A 25,459-nucleotide genomic window follows, 5' to 3' on the forward strand; every position below is an offset into this window, starting at 1 on the left:
ACTGCATAATTTGTAACTTTTTAACATCGTAACATAAAATGCAAGACTTTTCCCCCCTTTTATTGGCCAGAGGAAAAGAAGACATTTGAGTAATACTCTTTGTTTGATCACTTATTTCATAAGCAAAAGATATTACAATGTCAACGAGGAACCCCCATCATATTCTGCAACTTTTTTCATTGAATCAACCCTTCAGTAATCGAAAGATAATTACATTTGTTTTAGTTCTTGCCATGAAAAGTACTGAACTTTAGTATTCAACGAAAACAAAAGAAAAGCAGCACCAAACTAAGCTGAATTACAAGTGACTTGATTTCTCAGCTATAAAAACCCATAACTATACTTTACCCACAATCACTAAAATGCACCACATTGAGTTATGATGTCTTGCATCAAAGAGTAGCAGAAAGAGCACACACGACTTCATAAGAGTTAGGGACTGTAAGCACAACATCAAGCCACTCGACCTTCCCCCAAATATATCCACTGTTGCGTCTTTCAAGCGCAATCACAGCACACCAAATCTTCTTGTCTTCACTGGAACTGGAAGTCATATAATTGTTCCAAACAACCACCATCTTTCCACCATGACTCGCCAAATGAACATACGACTCAGTACACTTAGACAGTCCTTTCAAACCAGAAACAACACCTGGTTCAATCATAATCTATACGGAGTATAATACTAGCTAGGTCTCAAAGCAATTAAGCATACTTACTAAAGGTTGTTGTCTTCCTCCGCAATACTCAGATCACTCTTCCTGGAGTATGCTGATCAGTTCTCTAAACTCTAAAGCACTTACTCAAAATAATTGAAACAAGAATTCAAGTAATTGTCAGTTTTCCAGTTTTTGTTTTTTTTTTTTGTTAAGAACTGCACAATGGGAAATAGTTATTTTAGAAACAATTGAAACAAGAATTCAAGTGTTTTTCGTCAACACCAAGGGTTCAATTCAATGGATGAATTGAGTCTTGAAGACTAACAATTTAGCCAGGAGAGGACATCCATTAAATCTGTAGTTACGCCCTGACCTTTTCTATGTTACGATGTTAAGTAGGAACCTCCATCAAATTCTGCAACTATTTTCATTGAATCCTTATATATGTAGTCAAAAGCCTATTATATGTTCACAATACCACTAAACACTATATTCAATCAAATGTTGGGATCCTTTGTTTTTACTTCTTCCAACATGCAGATTCAACGAAAACAACATTTTCATATGCATTTTAGCAGCACAAAATAAGCTGAATTACAAGTGAATTTATTTGTAATTGTATTCAGCTTAAAACACACGTAACTATACTACCCACAATCACTAAAATGCACCATATTCAGTTATGTCTTGCATCAAAGAGTAGCAGAAAGAGCACACACGACTTCATAAGAGTTAGAGACTGTAAGCACAACATCATGCCACTCGACCTTCCCCCAAATCCCTCCACTGTTGCGTCTTTAAAGCGCAATCACAGCACACCAAATCTTCTTGTCTTCACTGTAACTAAAAGTCATATTATTGTTCCAAACAACCGCCATCTTTCCACCATGACTCGCCAAATAAGCATCACCACTACACTTAGACAGTACTTTCAAACCCCTCAAAGGTTTCCAATTTCTTTGTTTAGAGTCGTACCATATCATTCCAGAGAGAGCATGATAACAATATAGTATGTTATCTATCACGCAATATGAATCCTCTACCCATCCTCCTTTCAAAACGCCCATATCTAAAGCTTTCCATCTATCTTCCTTTGGCTTGTAAGCCACACCCCAATTCCTATACATATAGATCTCATCGTCAATCACCGCACTCTTCCATACATGTCGTCCACATCTCTCCCTCAGAGTGTTAAACTTAGTCTCCCAAGTTTGGGTTTTTGGATCGAAAACCTCCATCCAATTGGAGGCATCGTAGTCATCAGAGCCTCCTGCTACATATATCTTGTCATCAAGGACATTAGTCCACCTGCATACTTGGACCCTCGAGCCACCTATGAGACCGGCAGTCCAAGATCGAGACTTTAGACAAGGGCACTTTGAAGGTGGATCCACCAATGTTGTAGATATTAGAACCAACGACCACGAAGGTCGTCGAGTGCGCAGGAGGAGAATTGAGAGTCGGGAGTGCAGCCAAAACATACCCACTTGACTTCTTCTTCTTCTTCTTCTTGCTAAGGGTTTGCTCAGGTTTGCGGCAGAGAGTGAACCAACGTGTGTTAGGGCCAGGATTGAATTGAAAGCACACATAAAGAACACTCTCGGTGCGTCCTAAGAATGATAGGGTCTCGTAAAGCTCCGGTGAAGAAAGAATTGAGCGAAACCTCTTGGATACTAAGGAGAGAATTGGGTAGTACAATCTCGAGATACGTGCGAAGCAGCTCAATAGCAAATCATCGGGGAGTGAAAGCAATGACAGAGCTGGATTATTTTGCGAGGGTTTCTTCGTCGACATCATCTTCTTCTCTCGGCACAACACTGAACAACCGATAAAACTTGGACTCAAAGGAAACTTTAAGGGTTTTGACTTTGACCACATTTTGTACTATTGGGCCAAACAATATATTAAAAAGCCCAACATATTGAAAAAAAGAACGATGTGATAAGAAAGAGATTGTCATTGCACGCACACATAAAATTATACAACAAACCCAAAATCACTTAAACTCACCAATCTTTTTATACGGTAGCAACAAGAGCTGACACGAATTCATAAGACAAAGGGACAGTAAGCACAACATCAAGCCACTCCACTTCTCCACACATCTCTTCAAAGCTGTGTCTCTCAAGTGCAATCACCGCACACCAAACCTCTTTTTCTCCACTGGAAGGCACATATTTGTCCCACAAAAACGCCATCTTTATTAGGCGGATTTTACGGTTCTGTTTCTATCTCAATAGAACTGTTTCTTGGTCCACCAGTTTCGGGAATTAGATGTAGATATGATATGATTTTATTCTTTGAGATCTTTGTTGATATCGTTTGTTGGTTGATATCTTTTGTCCTTCTATAAAAGCTCTGTAATCGCAACCTTTGAAGATATAGAAAAATGATTTTCTTCTTTGTTACGATCTCTGAAACTTCATGGTATCAGAGCCAAACTCTTAAAATTCTTCTCATTATAAACGAGAAACTGAACAACAATGGCGACCGACGGATCAACTACAACGAACCCGACAACGAACCCGACAACAAACCCGATGAATGAAATTCGACGAACAATCTCACCGTATGACTTAACAGCGGCTGACAATCCTGGAGCAGTCATTTCTCACCCGTTGCTGATGGGAGTGAATTACGACGAGTGGGCTTGTGGCATGAAGACAGCGTTGCGCTCGAGAAAGAAATTTGGATTTCTTGACGGCACAATCGCACGACCTGATGAAGGATCTCATGACTTGGAGGATTGGTGGACGATCCAAGCCCTTCTAGTTTCTTGGATCAAGATGTCCATTGACCCAACACTTCGATCAAACATCTCTCATCGAGATGTGGCCAAAGATTTGTGGGATCACTTGAAGAAGAGGTTCTCTGTCACGAACGGGCCAAGAATTCAACAGATCAAGGCTGAGCTAGCTTGTTGTCGTCAAAGAGGTTTAGCAATTGAAGCCTACTTCGGCAAGCTGACTCGTATTTGGGACAGCATGGCGAACTACCGACCTTTACGACTGTGTAAGTGTGGAAAATGTGAGTGTGATCTCGGGGCGGTTCAAGAGAAGGACCGTGAAGAAGATAAGGTGCACCAGTTCCTCTTTGGTCTAGACGATGTTGTGTTCCGGACTGTGAGATCAAGTCTTGTCTCGCGGATTCCGATCCAACCTATGGAAGAGGTCTACAATATCGTTCGACAGGAGGAAGATCTTGTACGAAATGGCACCAGAAATGTTGAAGAAATTCAAGAGGTTAATGCCTTCGCTGTTCAGACAACACAACCGTTTCGAAGAGAGGAAAGGGACAAAACAGTGTTTTGTAAACACTGTAATCGGGCTGGACACTCCAGTGACAGCTGTTATGGCGTGATAGGATACCCGGAGTGGTGGGGAGATCGTCCAAGTACACGCACCACAACAGCTGCTCGAGGTCGCGGGCGTGGAGGTCCAAATGTAATGGCTGGAAGAGGTCGTGGGAGCACTTCTTTCGCCAATGCTGAGCAAGTTAACCAACCTGGAAGATATGAGACTGCTAACTATGTAATCACAGACAAGGATAGAGATGGTGTCAGTGGACTTAGTGATTCACAGTGGCAAGGGATCAAAAATCTCCTCAATGCTGGCAAATTACCTGACTCCGGCAAACTAACTGGTACGTCTTCATTACTTTTCTGGATTATGGACACTGGTACGTCTTCACACCATTTAACGGGTCGTCTTGATGCCTTAACGGATGTTTTAACGAATGTTAAGGATATCATACCAGTTGGAGTTGTGTTAGCTGATGGTAGAGAGAAAGTGGCAGTTAAAGAGGGATCTGTAAGGCTTGGGCCTAAACTGATTCTGCAGTCTGTTTACTATATTGAGGGTTTTCACACTGATTTAATTTCGCTTTACCAATTGATGGATGAGAACCGTTGCATAGTACAGATGGTTGATCATTTCCTTATTGTTCAGGACCGTTCTACGAGGATGGTGATTGGAGTTAGTAGGCGTATGGGAGGGACTTTCTGCTTCCGGAGTGTGGAGTTTGCAGCATCTGTAGCAGTTGGAGACAAGGATTCATTTGTTCTCTGGCATAAACGGATGGGACATCCTTCTGCTAAAGTAGTTAGTCTGCTTCCTGTTGTTTCTTCAGTTGTCGCTTCTGAAACTTCAAATAAAGCGTGTGATGTATGTCTCTGCGCTAAGCAAACAAGAATGTCTTTTCCAATAAGTGAGAATAAAACGAAAAACATTTTCGATCTTGTTCACTGTGATTTGTGGGGTCCTTATAGAACACCAACTCATTCTGGAGCTAAGTACTTTCTAACAGTTGTGGATGATTACTCACGGGGAGTGTGGATCTATTTGTTAAATGAAAAATCTGAAGCACCACAACAACTCAGAAATTTTGTAGCCATGATATCACGACAGTTTCAATCTCCGGTGCGTATCATACGAAGTGATAATGGATCAGAATTTCTTTGTTTGAGTAAGTACTTCAAGGAGCAAGGGATTGTTCACGAGATGTCTTGTGTCGGGACACCTCAACAAAATGGGAGGGTCGAAAGAAAACACAGACATATACTGAATGTTGCCAGGGCGCTTCGTTTTCAAGCTGCTCTACCAATTGAATTTTGGGGTGAATGCGTTTTAACTGCAGCCTATTTAATCAATCGAACACCTAGTATGATTCTGAACGAAGTATCTCCGTATGAACGATTATATGGCGAGAAGCCTAGCTACGAACACGTTCGAGTTCTTTGAAGCTTGTGCTATGCTCATGATCAGTTTCATGGCGGAGACAAGTTTGCGTCTTGGAGCCGGCGTTGTGTTTTCACAGGTTATCCTTATGGTAAAAAAGGGTGGCGCTTGTATGACTTGGAGAAAGAACAGTTCTTTGTCTCTCGTGACGTGGTATTCGTTGAGAATGAATTTCCATTCCAAACAGAGTCGGCTAATGAAATCACCGAAGAAGAGGAGACATCTTCTTACAATATTGCGTCTCTGTTCGTCGAAGAAGATGAACCACGACAATTGGGTCGAATTAATAATTTGGGTCCAACAACTTCTACTAATTCTTGTAGTGGGCCTGTTCCAAGCCCAACTGTGGTCCATGAAGACACAATTCACGATGATGTCGTTTTGAATAATGTGGGTTCTCGTCTTCGTCACTCACCTCCGTCTCCGACGGTTGTAGCTCCTCCTCCTCCGCTTCCTCTCCCAAGAGATCAACCCATAATTACGACACATTCGGTTCCCGTCGAAGAGTTGGATCGAGGTAAGCGTACAAAAACGCAATCTGTGAAATTAAAAGAATTTGTGGTCAACACTGGCAAATCCGAAATCGTTAACACCACCAAGCTCTTCTAATTATCCGATTGCTAATTTCGTAAGTTGTGAGCGATTCTCTCCTCAGCATCAGGCGTATTTGGCAGCAATTACCTCTGGTATGGAACCCAAATCGTTTAAGCAAGCAATGGAGGATGAAAAATGGAACAGTGCAATGTCGAGTGAGATTGAGGCTCAAGAAAGAAATCATTCATGGGATATAGGTGACTTGCCAAAAGGGAAAAAGGCTATTGGGTGTAAATGGGTTTACAAACTCAAATACAAGTCTGATGGCACATTAGAACGGCATAAAGCCAGGTTAGTAGCTCTTGGCAACAAACAAGTTGAAGGGGTTGACTATGACGAAACATTTGCACCAGTGGCTAAAATGGGTACGGTTCGTTTATTTTTGGATACAGCAGTGAAGAACAACTGGGATGTTCATCAGATGAATGTATACAATGCGTTTTTACACGGTGATCTTCAGGAAGAGATATATATGAAGATTCCACCGGGTTTCAAAGCCTCTGATCCTAATAAGGTTTGTCGACTTCGAAAATCAATTTATGGTTTAAAGCAAAGTCCGCGTTGTTGGTTCGCTAAGCTCTCCACAGCTTTGAAAGAATATGGCTTCCAACAGAATCTTTCCGACTATTCTTTGTTTACCTTGGACACGGGTGAAGCTCAACTACATGTCTTAGTCTATGTCGACGATTTGGTTATTGTTGGTAGCACTCCTCAGGTCATGGCTGCTTTTAAGCAATATCTTTCAACATGTTTTCACATGAAAGATCTAGGTCCTCTAAAGTACTTCTTGGGGATTGAAGTAGCACGAAATGCTAAAGGTATGTATCTCTGTCAGCGAAAATATGCCCTTGACATCATCTCCGATACAGGCTTGTTAGGTGCTAGACCGGTTGCGTTTCCTCTTGAAATAAATCATCACCTTGCCTTGTCTGCTTCCCCATTGCTTCCTTCACCAACATCGTATAGACGACTTATAGGAAGACTGATTTATCTCGCCGTGACAAGGCTAGACTTAGCATTTTGTGTGCATCTTCTTGCTCAGTTTATGCAGAAACCACGAGAGGCACATTGGGAATCAGCATTGAGGGTCGTTCGTTACTTGAAAAACAATCCGGGTCAAGGTATTTTGTTGCGATCAGATACACCTTTCGAATTGACTGGTTGGTGTGAGAGTGATTATGCGAGTTGCCTGTTGACTAGAAGGTCCGTGACGGGATACTTTGTTCAACTCGAAGGTTCCCCAATATCGTGGCAAACGAAAAAACAGAAAACGGTGAGTCGTTCATCTGCTGAAGCAGAATACAGAGCACTGGCGTATTTAACTCAAGAGTTGATTTGGTTGAAGCGAATTTTGTCTGCACTTGGCATTTCTCATCCACCATCAATGCAGGTTTACTGTGATAGCAAAGCGGCTATTCAAATTGCTACTAATCCTGTATTTCATGAACGCACAAAACATGTGGAGGTTGATTGTCATTTTGTGCGTGATGAGGTTGTCTCCAAAAACATACACCTCGTCCATGTCGATAGTAAGGCTCAGCTTGCAGATATTTTTACTAAACCGTTGGGGAGTCAGGATTACGAGCAGTTTTGTTTCAAGTTGGACATACAGGACCTGCATGCTCCTACTTGAGGGAGGGTATTAGGCGGATTCTACGGTTCTGTTTCTATCTCAACAGAACTGTTTCTTGGTCCACCAGTTTCGGGAGTTAGATGTAGATATGATATGATTTTATTCTTTGAGATCTTTGTTGATATCGTTTCTTGGTTGATATCTTTTGTCCTTCTATAAAAGCTCTGTAATCGCAACTTTTGAAGATATAGAAAAAGGATTTTCTTCTTTGTTATGATCTCTGAAACTTCAATCTTCCCATCTTAATTCGCCAATTTGACATAACCAGAATTAGCATACATAGGCAACATCAACTCATCCAAACCTTGCAAACGTAACCAATATCTTATCCTAGAGTCGTACCATCTTATTCCGTGCGAACCACTATAACAAAATAATATATCATCTATCACGCAATCAGGGTTCTCTAACCATCCTAATTCCAAACAAACCTCTGCTAACGGTTTCCATCTATCTTCCTTTGGCTTGTAAGACACACCCCAAGTCCCATACATGTAGATTTAGACAAGGGCACATTGTAAATGGATCCGCCAACGTTGAAGATGTTAGAACCAACGGCCACTAGATTCGACGAGCGCACAGGAGGGTAATTGGGAGTTTGGAGTGTAGCGAAAGCATACCCACTTGACTTCTCGTTCTTGTTAAGGGTTTGATCAGGTTTGCGGCAGAGAGTGAACCAACGTGTGTTAGGGCCATGAACCCCATCGGCCATCATAGTACTCAAAGCACACATAGACACAAATCTCGGAGTGGCCTAAAAGGGATCGGATCTTGTAAAGCTCCGGTGAAGTAATGAGTGAACGGAACCTCTTGGATACTAAGGAGAGAGTTGGGTAGTACAATCTTGAAACGCGTGCGAAGCAGCTCAGTAGCAAATCATCGGGAAGTGATGGGTTTGGAGTCGGTTGCGGCGTGTGTAAGAGCAGCGGAAGAGATGGTTGCTCCGTAGACATCATCTTGTTCTCTGTGGAAGACATTGAAAGAGCTTGGTTTCAACTAGAGTCTGCTGGAGATAACAAATGCAGAGGAAAGAATTTTATATTGATTCAGGGATTGTGACGTTGACCACAAGAGTCCGTTGTACTATTAACGCGGGATAACATAGTCCACAAAACTGTAAGAGGACTAATTCAGAATTGTAAAACAGAATCTTTTCATTTGACTCATATAATGTCGTCTAATGTGGTGAGTTCACTTTCTTCAAAACGTTTTAATAATTGACAAGAGATATTTTAATTTACCATAATCTCATTTCTTAAATTTCATTTTCAGTTTCCTTTGTATGTAAGTTTTGCTATATCATTTTTGCTTACTTTTTAGTATAGTGGTCTTTAAAGAAAATGATAACGTGTATCTACTACATTTTACAGTTACAACTTACAACCAACTTTATTTAATTTCTGCCAAAATTACAGAGTGACACAAAATCCATGTGAGTCAAAATCCAAAACCAATGAAAACTATTTCTACCTAATTGACAAATGCCATGCCTACCTTATTTATGTCAAAAGTTTTTTTTCTTGTTTCTTTTCTAAATATATATATATATGTTGAATACATATAACTATGTATTTATGTATGTATGTTGAAGAAAACGAACTGAAGGAATCATCCAATCTCCAAAGATAAACAAAACTTTTAGACTTTGTAGTAGTTCCGGTGGGTGAATCAGTAAAGTTGGTAAGCATTTTGAATCTTAATCATGAACCAAAACTTGTTAAGGTAGGCTTTCTAATTTCTATATGCCCATATGATTAGTTTTTGAAACTTTGGATTTGTTCTATTTAATACTATTATTATTAATTTAGCTTTTGCTTTTTCACCCAAAAAAAGGGAAAATTTATATCATACAGTATGATAATAAATATAAGCTCTGTGTGTGCACATAGTCCAAGAACTTTGATATACGCTCCGATAAAGGAGGGAGATAGAGAGATGAGATGAGAGGAAGATGAAGAATCAAACATAGAAGAGACAAACAAAAAACATTCTTATCCTTCTTAATTCTCTCTTCTTTGATAGGAGGAACATCTTTTGGATTATCCTTCCTCTCCCCTCCGGTTAATCCCGCCGTTTCTTACATTTTCCTCTGTTTTTTTTTCCCGGGAAACAGAAAGGAAAATTTTCATCTTTTTTTTTTTTTTCCGGGAAGGATTTGTGAATTAGGTAAGCTGCCCTTATCTTTAAAGTCTTGTTTTAAGGTATAAAGATTATATTTTTTTCTTGAAAATATACCTTCTTTTGGGTCTTGTGAATCATGAACTTATCTTTCTCTGTTTTTGGTATGCTGAAACTTTGTTTTAATGGCAATGTTGTTTATTTGGGTCTTTAAATCCAGGTCGCGTGGCGTCATTGTTGTGGCTAATTCAATTGGAGGATGAAACAAAGGTTACTGCTTTTGTTAGGTTCTTAAAGCTAGGGTTTTTGGGAACGTGCTTATATATCTGTCTGTGTGTATCTGCTATTTGAGATTTGGGGTTTTGGTTATATAACTCATGGATTCAGAATTGAGATTTGCTTCAAAAGATGTGGTGAAATGCTGTGATTATTCTCTTGGGGCATCATCATCTTCTTCAGATCCTTGGACTAGAACGGTGAAAAGAAAGTTCAACGAGTTCAAAGAAGGGAACATGTTGTTGTTACGAGGTTCTTCTGATTCCTCTTCGAACGCTAAGATACTAGTTGAGAATGAATGTGCAGCTTTGCTTGAGGTTCTTTCTAGCCAACGGAAAACAGTTAAAGATCTTCACTTAGAGCTTGAAGAGGAGAGAAACGCTGCTGCATCAGCGGCTAATGAGACAATGTCTATGATACTGAGGCTGCAGAGAGAAAAGGCTGAGATACAGATGGAAGCTCGGCAATTCAAAATGTTTGCTGAGGAGAAAATGACACATGACCGAGAAAAGCTCACGGTTTTGGAGAATTTGTTGTATGAGAAAGAGCAAGCTATCGAGGCCTTGACTTATGAGGTAGAAGCATACAAGCATAGATTGTTGAGCTATGGGGTTTCTGAGGCAGAGATGCATGAGCAGATACTTGGTTTTGGCAGAGACTCTAGCACGGTTGGTGTTGATGTTTACCCCTGTGAGTATAGTTCTTTGAAATGTACTGTAGATGAGAACCTGAGCGGACCAGATGGTAATGTTGAGATTGAAGAAAAGGTGATTGTTGGTCAGTCTCCAAGATGGCCATATTATGATCCAAATTCGCCTTTAGGAACTGCAAAATATATTAAAGGGACATCTTTTGCAGACTCTCCTATGTCTAGTAGTAGTGACAGAGTTTATACTATCGACTCAATTCACGTGGGAGTTTCTGAAGTTAAGATTGACGATGAGCCTAATAAGATGAGTAAGGGAAAGTTAAATGGTGATCATTGGAATTCTCCGAGATACCAAGAACCGTTCACAGCTCAGCAAGGAGTTAACGAGCCAGATATCGAGAAACTTTACACAAGGCTTCAAGCACTTGAAGCAGACAGGGAATCACTGAGACAGATCATTGTATCTATGAGGACAGACAAAGCTCAATTGGTGTTGCTGAAAGAAATCGCACAGCAATTAACAAAGGAAGCCGGCACAACAAACAGGCGAAACCCGGTTAGCAAAATGCCATCTTTTAAAGGATTCACTGTAGTAACGGTCTTCAAGGTATATAATTTTATAATTCTGTCTTCGATCTAACTCTCTCTCATGTTGCATATTGCGTTTTGAAACTCTGAGTACGCCTGAAGTTTACTCTCTGTTGTTCTTGCGTTTCAGTGGATTTTGTCTTTCGTTTCTTGGAAAAGAAAAGCCAGGCGAAACAAGTAAGCATATTTACGAAAGAAACACATGCTTTTTTTTGGTTCACTGTTTCCTGGTATTACTTTCTGATGATTCAAATTTATATTGCATTGCTGCAGGTATGTGTATGAGTTGTCAGCAAATAATATGGGGATGCTTTTGATGCTAGGCGAAGGATCTGGAACAAGGAGATGGAGATGTTTAACAAGTTCACATGTCTAGATTTTTCCATTTTTTATCAGGTTTCTTTGGAGTAGTTAGTGCAACATATAAATGTACATTGCTCTGTAGTCTGTACTCCAATCAAAATATGTTCAGAATCTGGTTTGAAATTATTAATCCAAAGTTCAAAGGATTTCTTTGGCTCTTATACATCCTCTGGGCTCTGGCCATGATCATAACAGTAACAGGGTTTCACACAAAAATGTCACTATACGATGCATTAAAAGAATAAAAAGGTTCAAACCAACGTCTTGTTGTGCATTGCCAACAAAAGTGTTTCTGGATATGTTCAGCCATATTACCAATAACATTTACCATTGGGTTGATTAACTTGAAGTTGAGGACATTCACTCATACATATAGTGATGAAAACCAGAAAAATACAAAGGATTCAAAGCAAATACAGATCACGAGGGAGACAGCGAAACCGTATAAGACTTGTTGCAATACTTCAAGCTCTTAAGATAGCCTGATTGAAGTTGAGGACATATCACCGCTCCAGGAATGCCAGGCGCATCATCGTTTGTTTCTCCTGTGCCTTCTCTGACTCGAGACTCAGGGTCAGTCTTTTCAGGGACTTGTGGTAGACCAATGTTTAAGTTAACCGAGGTTGGCTCAGTCACAAAGCTGAATTAAACTCACAGAATGTTAGCATCTCCTAAAAAAGACTGAAATCTTTTTTTGGTTCGGAAGAAAAGAGTAGGGATTTTCCATCAACGAACCTGGCTTCAAAGTTTTGTCCATTAGCACCCACAGTTGCACAAATATTGCTAATAATCCACGGCGGAAGATATTCGCCTTTAATCTCAACACAGTAACTTGTAGTTTCTGGTCTTACGTTCTCTGTGCACGTGATCTGGAAATCAAAGAACAAATATTATCCGTGTTATCATATCGAATAAGGATGTCACAACAATAGAACCACAGAGTAAACCATCAATGGGTGTTTATACCTCGGGAGAAGAAATTGCAGCATTTTGAAATGGCACTGGTGAATATAATACAGGAACGTCTGCAGTGGGCAGAAATCCAAAAGAAGACCTACACATGATTGACAAATAACGGTTATAATCATTATCAGAATTAGTTTAGGAGATGTACATGAGCACATTATGTAATTTATTTTCCAAAAGAGATGTTCATTCGAACCTATAATTTAACAGAAGATCATACAATCCATGTACGCTCTCATTTCCGAGAAAAGCCAAGAACGATTCTGGAGTATTATCTATGTTTGAGACAGAACGCAAACGACGAACCTGCATCCATTACAAGGATCAGAAAAATTACGCCAATAATCTCTCATATAAGTAGGTTCTTCACATGGTTCCTAAGAGTGAGAGATAAATGTAGACAGAAATATATTTCCTGAATAAAGAACGATTCTGGAGTATTATCTATGTTTGAGACAGAACGCAAACGACGAACCTGCATCCATTACAAGGATCAGAAAAATTACGCCAATAATCTCTCATATAAGTAGGTTCTTCACATGGTTCCTAAGAGTGAGAGATAAATGTAGACAGAAATATATTTCCTGAATACAGAACGATTCTGGAGTATTATCTATGTTTGAGACAGAACGCAAACGACGAACCTGCATCCATTACAAGGATCAGAAAAATTACGCCAATAATCTCTCATATAAGTAGGTTCTTCACATGGTTCCTAAGAGTGAGAGATAAATGTAGACAGAAATATATTTCCTGAATACATAACTAAATGCGCACAAACCTGGCCGAGGTTATGATTCTCTATCTCTGAGAGTTCAGCAAGATCTTCATCAGTTGTCTGGTCCATTTTAGTTTTGCAAAGAGGCATGGAGTAGCAGATGTCCTGTGAAAAACATAGTCAAAGCAAACTTAGTAAAGCACGGATGACCACGTCTTTAAATGTTAGCACAAGGTTTGTATAACATATGAGCAAAATATAATTGATAATGTAATAGTTCTCTGATGATGCCTCAAGGAATGCAAAACACAAACAATCTACGTAAACTAAATAAGGCAAAAGGCTTAACAACACTGAGGGAACATATCTTACAAGATCTTTAAGCATGGCTCTCAATCTTCTAGTCGACTGGGTGATATAGCCATTGCATGAGCGTTTGACACCCCCTGACTCACAGCTTCCAGTGAACATTGCCACAAACTGAGACGTACAGACTACATGCCAAATAATGCACAATTAAGTTAAGTTTCATTTCAAGAGTTTGGCATACGTGCCGTTGACTTTAAAAGAGATGGAACATGACAAAGAAGCAGTGCACTAATTAAGTTCACATTTGAATAGCAACAAAAGTTGAGTTGACTTTTATGCACCTTCGCCAAGACAAAAATGGTAAAGCAAGGTTTAAACCAAGTTCTTCTAAACGAAAGTGTTAGTGATTAACAAAACATAGATGGATCTGTCTGCTGAAAAAAATTCCACCTACATGCATACAGTATGCAAGCACAACAAGTTTGCAGAGCCATTGAAGTCGTCTTCATTAACCCAGTGCGTTATACCAAAAGAAAAATCGCATCCAAATCAGACAAACATAAGATGGAATTACCATAGAATATTTTGCAGATATTCTTCCGAAACATAAAGTAAAGATTTCGAAAAGCATCCTCCCATGCCAATTTTCGTTTTTGTAGGAAATCAACTTCACCTGAAATAGCAAAATGCGGATCTCTTTATATAATTAAGAAGGAAGATGACTGACAAGAAGGTATAGCTCAAGAACTTTCATTAACAAACCTTTGTCTGATCCAGATGCTAACAATGTCGATATTATAAAAGGTGGCAAGGAGGACTGAGGATAAACCCACGAGTGTAGCGACATAGAATTTAACACCTGTGTAACCACATCTGATCCAGAACTACTGCTACCCTGATTTACCACATTACACGACGGCAACTTCAGCTGTGGCATACCATTGTAGGTACTACCCATGATTGACCTATGTAACCTAGAACAACATTAGAATAGAAAATTATAGATTGCGTCAAACTTCGGATGCAAAAGAACACACCAAGTCAACATGATTTAATAAGAAAAAGAAGAGAAAATAAAGGGAATACTTATGTGTGATAACAAAACATATTTTCATCTAGCATCATCTATAAGTGGTATGCGTTAAACTAATACGACGGAGAAATCACCCAGAATCAACTACAACCAACATATGATTATGTTCTTATTACAAAAATGTACAGGAATATCAAAAATAGCTATATTTACCAATTTAACGGAGAAGAGGAAACAAGTCGAGCATATGTCTTCATGGAAAGGTCCAGAGGAATCTTTTGCCCATGAACTTGGAATTCGGACATGAATTTTTCACTTAATGAAGCAGTATCAGATTCCCTAGTTATGTCGGCAGGATGAAGCGGCAATGGTTCACAAGTGGCAAGTCCTTTCAATGCTTTATTCTGATGAAAGATGATATCAGTTCCACCAGGACCACGATACATAACCAACTGACAGTATCAAAGACTACCGAGTGAAACATACCATATCAATATCTGGGAAGCAGGATAATTCTTCACCCCTGGTTGAAAGTTCCGTGACACTGCGAAATATGCTTTGGCTACATCTCTCAGTTGTTTGACGAGCGTCAGCCTTACCATCATCAGAAACTTCAGTAGAAGCACTATTCTCCTCACTGTCAAGACATCAAAACATTAACATAACTTAAAGCAGAGAAAAAAGTCAGCTAACTCCAGATAGAAATTGCCGAGGGGTTTTACCGAATAAGTTGTCTTTTGTTGGCAGCAACATTTGAGAGTAAAGAAACATTGATTAGGCTGCCGGATTGCTTCACACCATTTTCCTGCGGTATAGACAAATAAATTATTAAAAAAAGATGACAACTAAATTACAACTTTTTTTAGAAAATCAAAGGAATCAAGAATTAGAATCAGAGAAGTTGTGAACCTTAGAGTTTTCTTTGCCAGAGTGCATCCACGGCCTAGCCTTTTTGACAGGATATAGTTCATCCATACGCATCTCTATGTATTTTGGATTCTTTGAAAGCTCGTGTTTCTTGAGCCCATTTTCTCTCTCAGTACTACAGCCAAGATGATCAAGTAAGGAGAAATAAAAGTTAAAAACTTGAAGACATGATGATATTTACCTTTTGCAAGGGCGCAATGCATCAAAGGCTTCTTTAGCTTGGTCAACAAAAGCAGTCCGCTTCAATTGTTCTCCCTGTTTAGTGAAAATGGTATTTTTGAGTAAACAAATCATTCAAAGATAAGTTCCAAAAACTCGAGGAGGAAAACGTTGCACAATGAAGAGAAAGAAACAAACTTACTCTCAGTTCAGAGGGTGTCTTCCTCTTAGGCTTCGGCGGAGCTTTGGACCCTCCACTCATCTGAAGAGAAGTACCAAAAGCACTAGGAGCAACCACTTTCGCCATTTCCAAATGGATACTACTGTTCGCTTGATCCCCAAATTAACCTATTCAAATACCAAATCTGAGACACAATCTGGAATCTCATTATCCCACTATAATTTCATTTACCAGCAAAATCTATTTCGAAATTACAAAATCAAATCCGGTTCAAAAATCATAGAGTTATCCATAGCAACCCTAATTCTCAAACACCATTGAACCCTAGAAACTGGTGAGTAAGCACCGGCGAAGAACTTTAAAAAAAGCGAAGAATCGAAAAATTACAAATGNTACTCTCAGTTCAGAGGGTGTCTTCCTCTTAGGCTTCGGCGCAGCTTTGGACCCTCCACTCATCTGAAGAGAAGTACCAAAAGCACCAGGAGCAACCACTTTCGCCATTTCCAAATGGATACTACTGTTCGCTTGATCCCCAAATTTAACCCTACTCAAAATACCAAATCTGAGGCACAATCCGGAATCTCATTATCCCACTCTAATTTCCTTAACCAGCAAAATCTATTTCAAAATTACAAAATCAAATCCGGTTCAAAATCATGGAGTTATCCATAGGAACCCTAATTCTCAAACACCATTGAACCCTAGAAACTGGTCAATAAGTACCGGTGAAGAACTTAAAAAGGCGAAAAATCGAAAAATTACAAACATAAATCAAATCGAAGATAAGAGCATACTCACCACGCTCCGATGGTTAATCTCTTAGCGATGCAGACATAGAAACCCAGCGGCGTAAAGCGATAGCGAAATCGATGTCGCCGATTAACGAGGTCGTCGTGGTGTGAATCTCCACGGCGAAGCAGAGCTAGGGTTTTTTTTTTTAGTTGTCTGCCGTGATTAATTTTTAAGGGGAAATAAAACAAAAAAAAAAATGGTGAAAGTGAGATTGGAGGGAAGATGGAAGAGCGTTTCAAAAACATTTGGTCCAAAACATTTTGGGGTTCCCTCTCCCTCCCGTACTAACAGTGAAACTAACGCCGCTAGTTTTTAATAATGGTTATTGGTAACTAAGTTTAAAAGAGACGGTTAAAATTTTTTCAAAAGTCTTAGAAAAGGTGGTTAAAAAGAAAACGATTAAAGATAGTGGATGGAAAATATTGTATTATAAAAAAAAGTGGTTGAGTACTTAGCTTGATTGGTAACATTGTAACGATCGAATAATATAAGTAAATAAATTATAAAAATTGAAAAATTATCAATTGTTTAGTTAAAAGATGAAAATAGAATAATAAATTTTTATTGAATTCATAATATAAAATATTAATACATTTAAATGATTTTAAGGAAATTATCAAATGTGATATTAACATAATTATCAATTGTTTAATTTTAAATCTCCATTATATAATATTAAAAAAATCATAATCTCTATTAAAAAAGCAAGTTACTATTCAAATAACAATCTTGACTTAATATGTGTTGCTATTTCTTCTCAATATATTTTTTTAAAGGTAAAGCCAAAAAGCAAAGAAATATACACTATGCAACTTTTTGTGAAAAAAAAAAAAAAATGTGCAACCTCTTTATAATACAAACATTGGTTTTTGTTACTGGTTAGAATTGGTGTTTAAAACCACTAAAAAGAGGCTCTAACTACCCTCTTCAACCGCTTACTCTAACCATGATATCCAACCGCCTTCTTTAAACGATTTATTGATTGGTGATCATTGGAGCGGTTCGTTTGCAAAAAGCAAAGAAATATACACTATGCAACTTTTTGTGAAAAAAAAACTGTGCAACCTCTTTATAATACAAACGTTGGTTTTTGTTACTGGTTAGAATTGGTGTTTGCAACCACTAAAAATAGGCTCTAACTACCCTCTTCAACCGCTTACTCTAACCATGATATCCAACCGCCTTCTTTAAACGATTTATTGATTAGTGATCATTGGAGCGGTTCGTTTGCAAAAGAGGTGTTTGATTGCTTCCAATCAGACCCAATATTGTTGACTAAAATGTCTCAAGCCATGATTCCGGTTTATAAAACATTCGGTTTGGTTTTGGTCCAGATTATAGACATTAGACCGGGTTTAGTTAATGAATCGTGAAAATAAGATCGGTTTATTATTGGGATTTTAGTCAAAAATGCCATTTTCAAAACTAAAGTTCTCAAAAATGCCATTTTGATGTTTTTCTTTTCTAGAGTGTTATTTTCTACATTCATGCCATCAATTGAAAAGACAAGATTACCTTTTTATTAAAGGAGAGTGAAACAAAAAAACTGAGGAACAATGATGAGACTGTTTTATGCAACTACATTAATGGTGGGAGTCTTTCTCTTTCATGGATTGTGTTAGAGTGAACCAAAGAGTAATTCTATTAATTGGCTTGTGTTTAGAAATAATTAAATCTAAATAGATCTAATGATAGAAAAAATGAAAATATGTTACGAATGGTGTAGTAAAGATAAGTCATTTACATTGGTCCATCATATATCAATATGTCTATTTATGCAAATAGTCCATCGATGGTCCATCACTTACAAATGACAAATGGTCCATCGCTACCAAGATTAACGATTGATTTGAAGAAGAAACAGATAATCATAACACTTCTAGTCCATAAGCACATACTCGGTTGGAGAGTCTTCAATTTGTTCTTCCTCTAGTCTCTGACTTGTGGCTTCCTTTGGGGCTTCAAAGCTATGATAATAGACAAAATTGAAGAGCACTCATTTATATTGGTCCTTCTGACAACAAGATGTCTATTTTTAACAAATGGTATCTCGCTAACAGATAGTCCATCGACGAAATGTTCCATAGCTAATAATGGTCTATTGGTTAAAAACTGGTCCATCAGCCTAAAAAGTCCATCATATAAACATGTCTACTACTTCTAATTGGTTGTCCATCACTACCAAATGGTCCATCGTTCACAAGAATCATGACTAATTTGAAGATGAAGCATATAATCAGAACTCATTTGGTTTATGAACACATACCCGGTTGGAGAGACTTCAATCTTGTCTTCCTCTACTCTCTGACTTGTGGCTACCTCGTGGGTTTTGGATCTCTGATAATAGACAGAATGTAGTAGACAAAATTAAACATACGTCATTAACATGTCTACTCCTATTAGATGGACCATTGCTAACAAATGGTCCATCACAACCAAATGGTCCATCGGTTACCCAATTGTCCATCAATACCATAAACTCTAGATCTTAGAAAAGTTAAAAAAAAATATATATATATATACACAAGCTCGGTTAGAGGGTCTCCAGAACTAGACCGCCGTGTTGGTCGCCTACGGAGGGGTAAGACGGGTCAGACAGAGTACGTGGTGGACAACTGAACTTAATTATTAGATCGGTTAGATCAGTTGTCTATTGTATGCTGCCGTAAGAACTAAGATGGAAAGAGGGTCGATTGTGGAAGTGAGAGATATTGAGGATGAAGTGATGTTTTTCAGAAGAGAGAGATAGAAATTGCAGAAGATGAAAAATCCATGGTTACAAGGGAAGAGAGAGATGGTTTTCTCTCTTTTTTGAGATAAAGCCGAGAAAAAAAAATGAGAAAAAATAAATTATTTAATTAGTCTGATTACTTTAGGTTAACTCCCAAATATCTCGAGAAAAAAAAAACAATTTATTGTGTTTTAATGACATGAGGATATTATAATCTTTTATGTAGTAGGGTGTAGCAAGCGGGACAATGAGTTTCGCAAACTGGCATTGACGAAGAAGTATGTTGGCACAATTCATAATTTTCCCTTTATTATTCTCACACAGAGAAGACCTCCAATTTATACGCTTCAACACTTGGGGTTATCTCTAACATAGCCATCTCACTATCAGCTCTGGCTATGCCTATGCTATGATTGCACCAATGAAACAGTCTTCCTAGCTACCTTCTCCTGGTGAATCAGAATCCTCACTCCGGACATAAGCTTTTCGTTTCACACCATTAGTCTTATTATCAGAATCAGCTTCATCATCAGCATATATAATCAGAATTATTGGGTTTTTTCTTTCATTTTTGTATCTTCCCTTTCGTTTGGATCGATACTTGGGGCTTCATGAGTAATGGTGTCTTCCTCTCTAATTGTACATATGTATGTTGTTGATCTGATGTTTTCTTTATTACAGTATGTGTTTTATTAATCTCCTGATTAAGGAAATAAACTGTCATATCTATATATTATATACTAGTCTCTCTTACTTATTTTTATTTTCCCTTATAAATTTCAGTAAGTATCCAAAGAAAAGAAAAATCGTTGGTAGAGGGTACCCCAATAGATTAATGTCATCTCATCAAATGTCATTTTGTTCATATTTAAGAGAGGGTATTCAACTTATATTTTAGAAGATTCTAGAATATTTTTAAAATCACTTGTTATTCAATTGATGATTCTAAAAAAAATTTTAAAATCCAGTGTTATTCAACTTAAAATTTATATAAAATCATTTAAAATATCTTGTTATTCAATCATGAATTTATAAAACTTACTTGAAATCTAGTGTTATTCAAAATACCACAACTTTTTTAAAAAATGCTACTCTGAATGTTCTACAAGACTTTTTATGTTTTTTTAGTTCACAAATATGAATAACAAAATCCTACTTTTAGAGATAGGATTTTAAAGGATTTCACATAAAAAAAGGTCTGCTTTTTTTTCTCTCTCTCTATGTTTGCTCTGTTTTTGTTCTTGTAGACTTCTTCCTTCTTGTAGAACAAACAAGAACTCCTTTTACTCTAAAAAGTCTATATTAAAAAATGAGATCACTTCCTTGTTGATCAAGCCCAACTTCTTGTAGACTTCTTCCTTCTTCTCCTCATGTGTCACTGACCTTCTTCAAGACACTTCTTCTTCCTTTTGTTCATCTTCTTCGCTTAGCTTCTTCCTCTGTTCTTCATCTCACGGCTTGAAGCGTCCTTTTCTTTGATGCAGGATTTAATCAAGAACTCACATCTCAGCAATCGAATATGTTACTAGGTCGATCACTTTGACCAGATTTAGAATGTGTGGTAGTGGCGATAAAGTTATCGTTTTCATCTTCCTCAGAATTAATAAATATTTTGACATAGATTTTTTTTTTTTTGTGGTAAAATATTTTAAAATCATCCAAAGTTTACTAACAGAATCTCATAGAATTTTCGTTTTTTCTTAAATATAAAAACTCTAAAACACAATCAAATCTCCTAAAAATGTCTTAAATTTTCCAAAATTCTAAAATATCCAGATACTACCAAATCCTAAAAATATCAAATTGAATACCCCTCAATGAAGAAATATAGCAATATAATTTTAATATAAGATAAAATATAATGAAAAACTCTATCAGCTTCGCTTCAATGAATAAATTATAAAAATGTGACGAAATTAAAATACATGTCTCTAGTGAAAATAGAGGTTGGTGAGATGGAGAGAATGAATAATTTTTTTGGGCTGTCAATTGATCAACAGCTTGTGTAGCCTGTCAATGTATGGCCTTCTTCTGTATGCTATCTCCTCCAACTGTGCCTATTCAACAGTCAAAAAAGCAAATCTTTATAATATCAGTTTAATAGATTTTCCGACACACCAAGATTACACAACATCTTGCATGTAAAAAAATATTAATAAACATATAAGCACCAAGATCCAACTACATTATTACAGAGACACGTGCTACAACGAGTGATCACGTGCCAAAGCTGGGCCTAGCTAGCTGAGGGTGGATCCATGTGATACCACATCATGGGCACATGAGGCCATGACTGACATCGACTTCATAACGTGACCAACTTGTATATGCATGTGTGCGTATGTCTCATCAGATTTTACTTTGTGCATATATACAGTGTAATAATATAGACTGATAGACAGAAGTTAAGATAATCAAGAATTATACCACTATATGTGGAAAAGGCACATGTTAGATTATGCTAAATTAAGAATCGTTTCTCCCAATTGTATTAATGTAATTATTAGAATCAATCTAATGATGTTAACTGGATACGTGTGTGGTTTTTCCAAATGATGGTTGCAAATTGCAATAGTACTTAATTACTTAGCAAACTATGTCACTTGCGATGTCTTCTTAGTGAATGATGTTAGAGACGACCGATGATAAGCAATAGTGAACTAAAACATGTCATTAATTATAAGGTTTAGAAATAGAATGGCAAATACCTGATATGGGAGGAGTAGAATAAGAAAGGGGTTTTGAGAAGGAAGGTGGTGGAAACCCGATAGCTTGAGATTGATGATAAGGATAGACAGTGTAGAAAGGCACCATTGGACTTGCCCCAACCATAACTCGCCCTCCACCATACATATGATGTTGGTAATATTGTGGTTGCGGTTGTGCATAGTGTCCGTTCATATAGGTTCCTCCAACGTATCCAACTTTCTGTTCATTAATTCCACCACACAAAAATAGTTTAATAAGTGAAAACTCATAGTTTCAACCATATCTTCTTTTTTTTTTTCTTTTTTTTTTAAGTAAGGAATCAGAAGACTTACTTGATTGAAGGTCGTCATGTTCGGGGCGACGTAGGTGGAAGGATACCTTTATTTAATATCAACACCAGACATATCAAACACCTTATTAACTCATGACGTACATCTTGAAGAAGATTAGACCGTAGAAAATAATTTACCCATAGTAAGGAACGGCTTGATGATGATGTTGTTGTTGTTGAAGTTGATGTTGGTGATGTGTGAATCCGGCCGGGTAGTACCATTGAGCTTGATTCCCTACATGTGGTGGCGTGGCCCTGTTCCCATATTTTTGTCCTTCATATGTCAAAAACATCATTGATGATAAAGTTAAGATTGGTTTTGAAAATTTTGATGGTTCCAAAAAGTTTGAATAATTATGGCAAAGTAGACTTTCGGTTCAATTCATATGAAGATTTTAGTCCTTGAAAATGTCACCTATCTATGGGAGTGTAAATGAATACACCTGCCTAGATAAAGCTCTTAGCATTAGATCATATACATGATTAAAGCTCACGATCCACACCCATATGCATGCAATAATTAACGATTCACTTCACAATTTTTGCATAGTAATTAAATTTAGGTGAGACATTATGTGGCCAGTATTTATGTGTAATTAAATAACTTTTTTTGTATATGAAAAACTTTAGATGGACCTTGTTGTTGAGGAGAAGCCATGGTAGGGGATTTACGAAGGCGACCACCACCGAGGGAGGCGAGATTGCAGTTGGCACGGCGGCCATTGATGACCGGAGTCGAGTCTTCGCAAGCTCTCTTTGCAGCTTCCGCATCTTTGAAAGTCACCTATATAAGAACAAAGTAATTAAAGACAAAATGAGAAAGGAACAAAGAAAAAAAAGAAAGAGGGAAAATAAAAGAGAGAAAAGAACAGACAAAGCCATAGCCTTTGGAACGGCGAGTGAGTTTGTCGGAGATGATAACTGCCTCCAAGATGTCACCATACTTGATGAAATGATCATACATTGCTTCTTTGTGAGTGTCCCAAGCCAATCCTCCTACGAACACTTTGGTCAGCTTCGTGTCTCCGAAACATCCGTTCACGTTGTTGCTCGTCGTCATTGGATCGTGTGTTGTGTTGTGTGCGTGAGAAAGAGAGAGACAAGAAAGATAGAGAGAGAAGGAGAGTGAATTGAATTATATAAAAAATCAGGGAATAATATACAGTAATAAATAAAGAATTTGTTTAAAATAAAGAGTGGCAGATTGGTGGACAGGTAAGTCTTAACGTGATCACTACAACCGTTCAATATGTCTCTATTCACTTCTATATATTATGCATCTCTTGATACGATAGGGAATACAAATCCCCGCAAACGAAAAACTCATAATAACACTACCATGGCCGGAATGGACCATGCATGCGTTTCAGCATATGTTGTTGATTAAACTAGTCCTAGCCATGTAAACCGGTGCTTTGGACGGCAAAATCTATTAAAAGTATATGGACTTCATTGTTTTTTTTACAAAATATGTTGTGGTGCAATGATGAGATCAGCTCGATTGGCTTCATGATATATGTCCCAAAATTTAACCTTTGTTATTGTTTTACATGTATGTTTATAATTGAACCCCAAAGTAATCTTTTTTTCTTTAAGCCCAACAACACCAAAAATAAAATTGAAAATTAGAGTAAACTGATTTCAGTTTTTCTTTATCCGACCTCTAAATCTGAAATCTATAGAATTAAGAAAGCTTTGAATAAAGAACAACTTTCTTTATTATGTTTAAAAAATAACTCAAAACTAAACACCAAAGCTTTCAATCTCTCGTACCTTTGATCACAACTCAATCAAAGATATTTATAGTCATAACACAACTTTGTTATTCCTATTTTGATAATGGAAAACTTCTCTTTTCCTAATCCTAATACAATTGGAACTTTTACTTTTAGCCTATCTTTTCATTAACCAACTTGTTAATAATATCTTGGGCTTCAAGATACAATCTTCTAGAAGCTAACCCCAACATTCACCCCCTTAAGCTTCAAGTTCTTCTTAGTGAGATCTTGAACACCTAACAAGCTTCTCATTTCTTTAAACTTGAGCCGTCCCAATGCTTTAGTCAGTATGTCTGCCCTTTGTTCCACTCCTGGTACATGCTCCACATCAACAACCTCGTTCTCAATGCACTCTCGTATAAAATGATAGCGTTTATGAATATGTTTGCTCCTACCATGAAAGACAGGGTTCTTGGTAAGTTCTATCGCTGATTTATTGTCAATGTGAATGGTGATCTGTTCAGTCTTCCATCCGGTGATCTCGCTTAGTAAGTCTTGGAGCCAAATGGCTTGTTTGGCTGCTTCCGTTGCTGCCATGAACTCTGCTTCACACGACGAGAGAGCAACCGTATTCTGTTTCTGAGAACACCAAGTTATCGGCGAGGATCCAAAGTAGAACACATGACCCGTTGTGCTTCTTCCATCGTCCGGATCGATATTGTGGCTGCTATCGCTAAACCCCACAATCTTCTTAGATCCTCCACGATTAAACTTCAGACCAAAACCTACAGTTCCTCTAAGATATCGTAGTATATGTTTCATTACCTCACCATGAGATTTACGAGGACTATGCATATACCTACTAGTAACTCCAACAACAAATGCCAGGTCCGGTCGTGTATGTAGTAAGTATCGCAAGCATCCTACATTCCTTCTGTACTTTGTGGCGTCTATCTCGATTTCTTCTTGAGCTTTAGAAACTACCAATCCAAACTCCATAGGTTCTTGAGTTGAGTTGCAGGTTTCTAAACCAGCTTCCCTTAAGATTCTTCGAGCATATCCCTCTTGTTTGATCTCGATTCCGTCTTCGACTTGGAGCACTTCGATCCCGAGATCTGACATCTCAAACTTAGATGACATCCCAGCTTTGAAATCACTTATGACTTATAATGTGTTTCCGGTCACAAACAAGTCATCAACATAAATGGCAACGATGAGAAGTGTTCCTCCTTCTTCCTTGCGATATACGGAGCTTTATTTTGAACATTT

General features: G+C 37.9%; 4 protein-coding genes and 1 long non-coding RNA gene across 14 annotated transcripts; 1 reads left to right on the forward strand and 4 right to left on the reverse strand.

The window, feature by feature from the left end:
• On the reverse strand, positions 1,457-2,857 carry LOC104784070 (F-box/kelch-repeat protein At5g49000-like). The gene is made up of 3 exons (XM_010509141.1): positions 2,684-2,857; positions 2,075-2,543; positions 1,457-1,992 (listed from the first exon to the last, which is right to left on the reverse strand). The coding sequence occupies exons 1-3, from the start codon at positions 2,855-2,857 to the stop codon at positions 1,457-1,459; spliced, it is 1,179 nt and encodes a 392-aa protein (XP_010507443.1).
• On the forward strand, positions 9,193-11,773 carry LOC104781340 (myosin-binding protein 7-like). 4 transcript variants are annotated; one of them, XM_010505988.2, is made up of 4 exons: positions 9,193-9,302; positions 9,961-11,272; positions 11,384-11,430; positions 11,527-11,773. In XM_010505988.2, the coding sequence occupies exons 2-4, from the start codon at positions 10,118-10,120 to the stop codon at positions 11,627-11,629; spliced, it is 1,305 nt and encodes a 434-aa protein (XP_010504290.1). In that variant the 5' UTR covers positions 9,193-9,302; positions 9,961-10,117; the 3' UTR covers positions 11,630-11,773. The 4 variants fall into 4 exon arrangements, with proteins under 4 accessions (XP_010504290.1, XP_010504291.1, XP_010504289.1 ...); XM_010505989.2 differs by having other exon boundaries at positions 9,212-9,344; XM_010505987.2 differs by lacking the exon at positions 9,193-9,302 and adding an exon at positions 9,371-9,823.
• Positions 11,865-16,961, reverse strand: LOC104781341 (protein downstream neighbor of Son-like). Of its 6 annotated transcripts, none has more exons than XM_010505990.2 (15): positions 16,708-16,961; positions 16,306-16,453; positions 15,751-15,824; positions 15,552-15,684; positions 15,365-15,447; positions 15,129-15,279; positions 14,856-15,046; positions 14,372-14,583; positions 14,184-14,282; positions 13,673-13,794; positions 13,364-13,465; positions 12,779-12,888; positions 12,583-12,670; positions 12,352-12,485; positions 11,865-12,256 (listed from the first exon to the last, which is right to left on the reverse strand). In XM_010505990.2, the coding sequence occupies exons 1-15, from the start codon at positions 16,944-16,946 to the stop codon at positions 12,037-12,039; spliced, it is 2,106 nt and encodes a 701-aa protein (XP_010504292.2). In that variant the 5' UTR covers positions 16,947-16,961; the 3' UTR covers positions 11,865-12,036. The 6 variants fall into 6 exon arrangements, with proteins under 6 accessions (XP_010504292.2, XP_010504297.1, XP_019100339.1 ...); XM_010505995.2 differs by having other exon boundaries at positions 16,306-16,471; XM_019244794.1 differs by having other exon boundaries at positions 16,306-16,450; positions 16,707-16,961.
• Positions 18,599-19,267, reverse strand: LOC104781342. Its single transcript, XR_766893.1, has 3 exons — positions 19,225-19,267; positions 18,968-19,038; positions 18,599-18,668 (listed from the first exon to the last, which is right to left on the reverse strand). It is a non-coding gene; the product is annotated as an uncharacterized LOC104781342 (long non-coding RNA).
• LOC104781343 (probable RNA-binding protein ARP1) lies at positions 21,269-23,682 on the reverse strand. Of its 2 annotated transcripts, none has more exons than XM_010505997.2 (6): positions 23,347-23,682; positions 23,109-23,256; positions 22,611-22,746; positions 22,474-22,519; positions 22,141-22,360; positions 21,269-21,483 (listed from the first exon to the last, which is right to left on the reverse strand). In XM_010505997.2, exons 1-6 carry the CDS (start codon positions 23,530-23,532, stop codon positions 21,446-21,448), a joined length of 774 nt encoding a protein of 257 aa, XP_010504299.1. In that variant the 5' UTR covers positions 23,533-23,682; the 3' UTR covers positions 21,269-21,445. The 2 variants fall into 2 exon arrangements, with proteins under 2 accessions (XP_010504299.1, XP_010504298.1); XM_010505996.2 differs by having other exon boundaries at positions 21,269-21,489; positions 23,347-23,679.

The sequence above is a fragment of the Camelina sativa genome, chromosome 4, assembly GCF_000633955.1.
Source record: "Camelina sativa cultivar DH55 chromosome 4, Cs, whole genome shotgun sequence".
NCBI classification, from domain to species: Eukaryota; Viridiplantae; Streptophyta; class Magnoliopsida; order Brassicales; family Brassicaceae; genus Camelina; species Camelina sativa.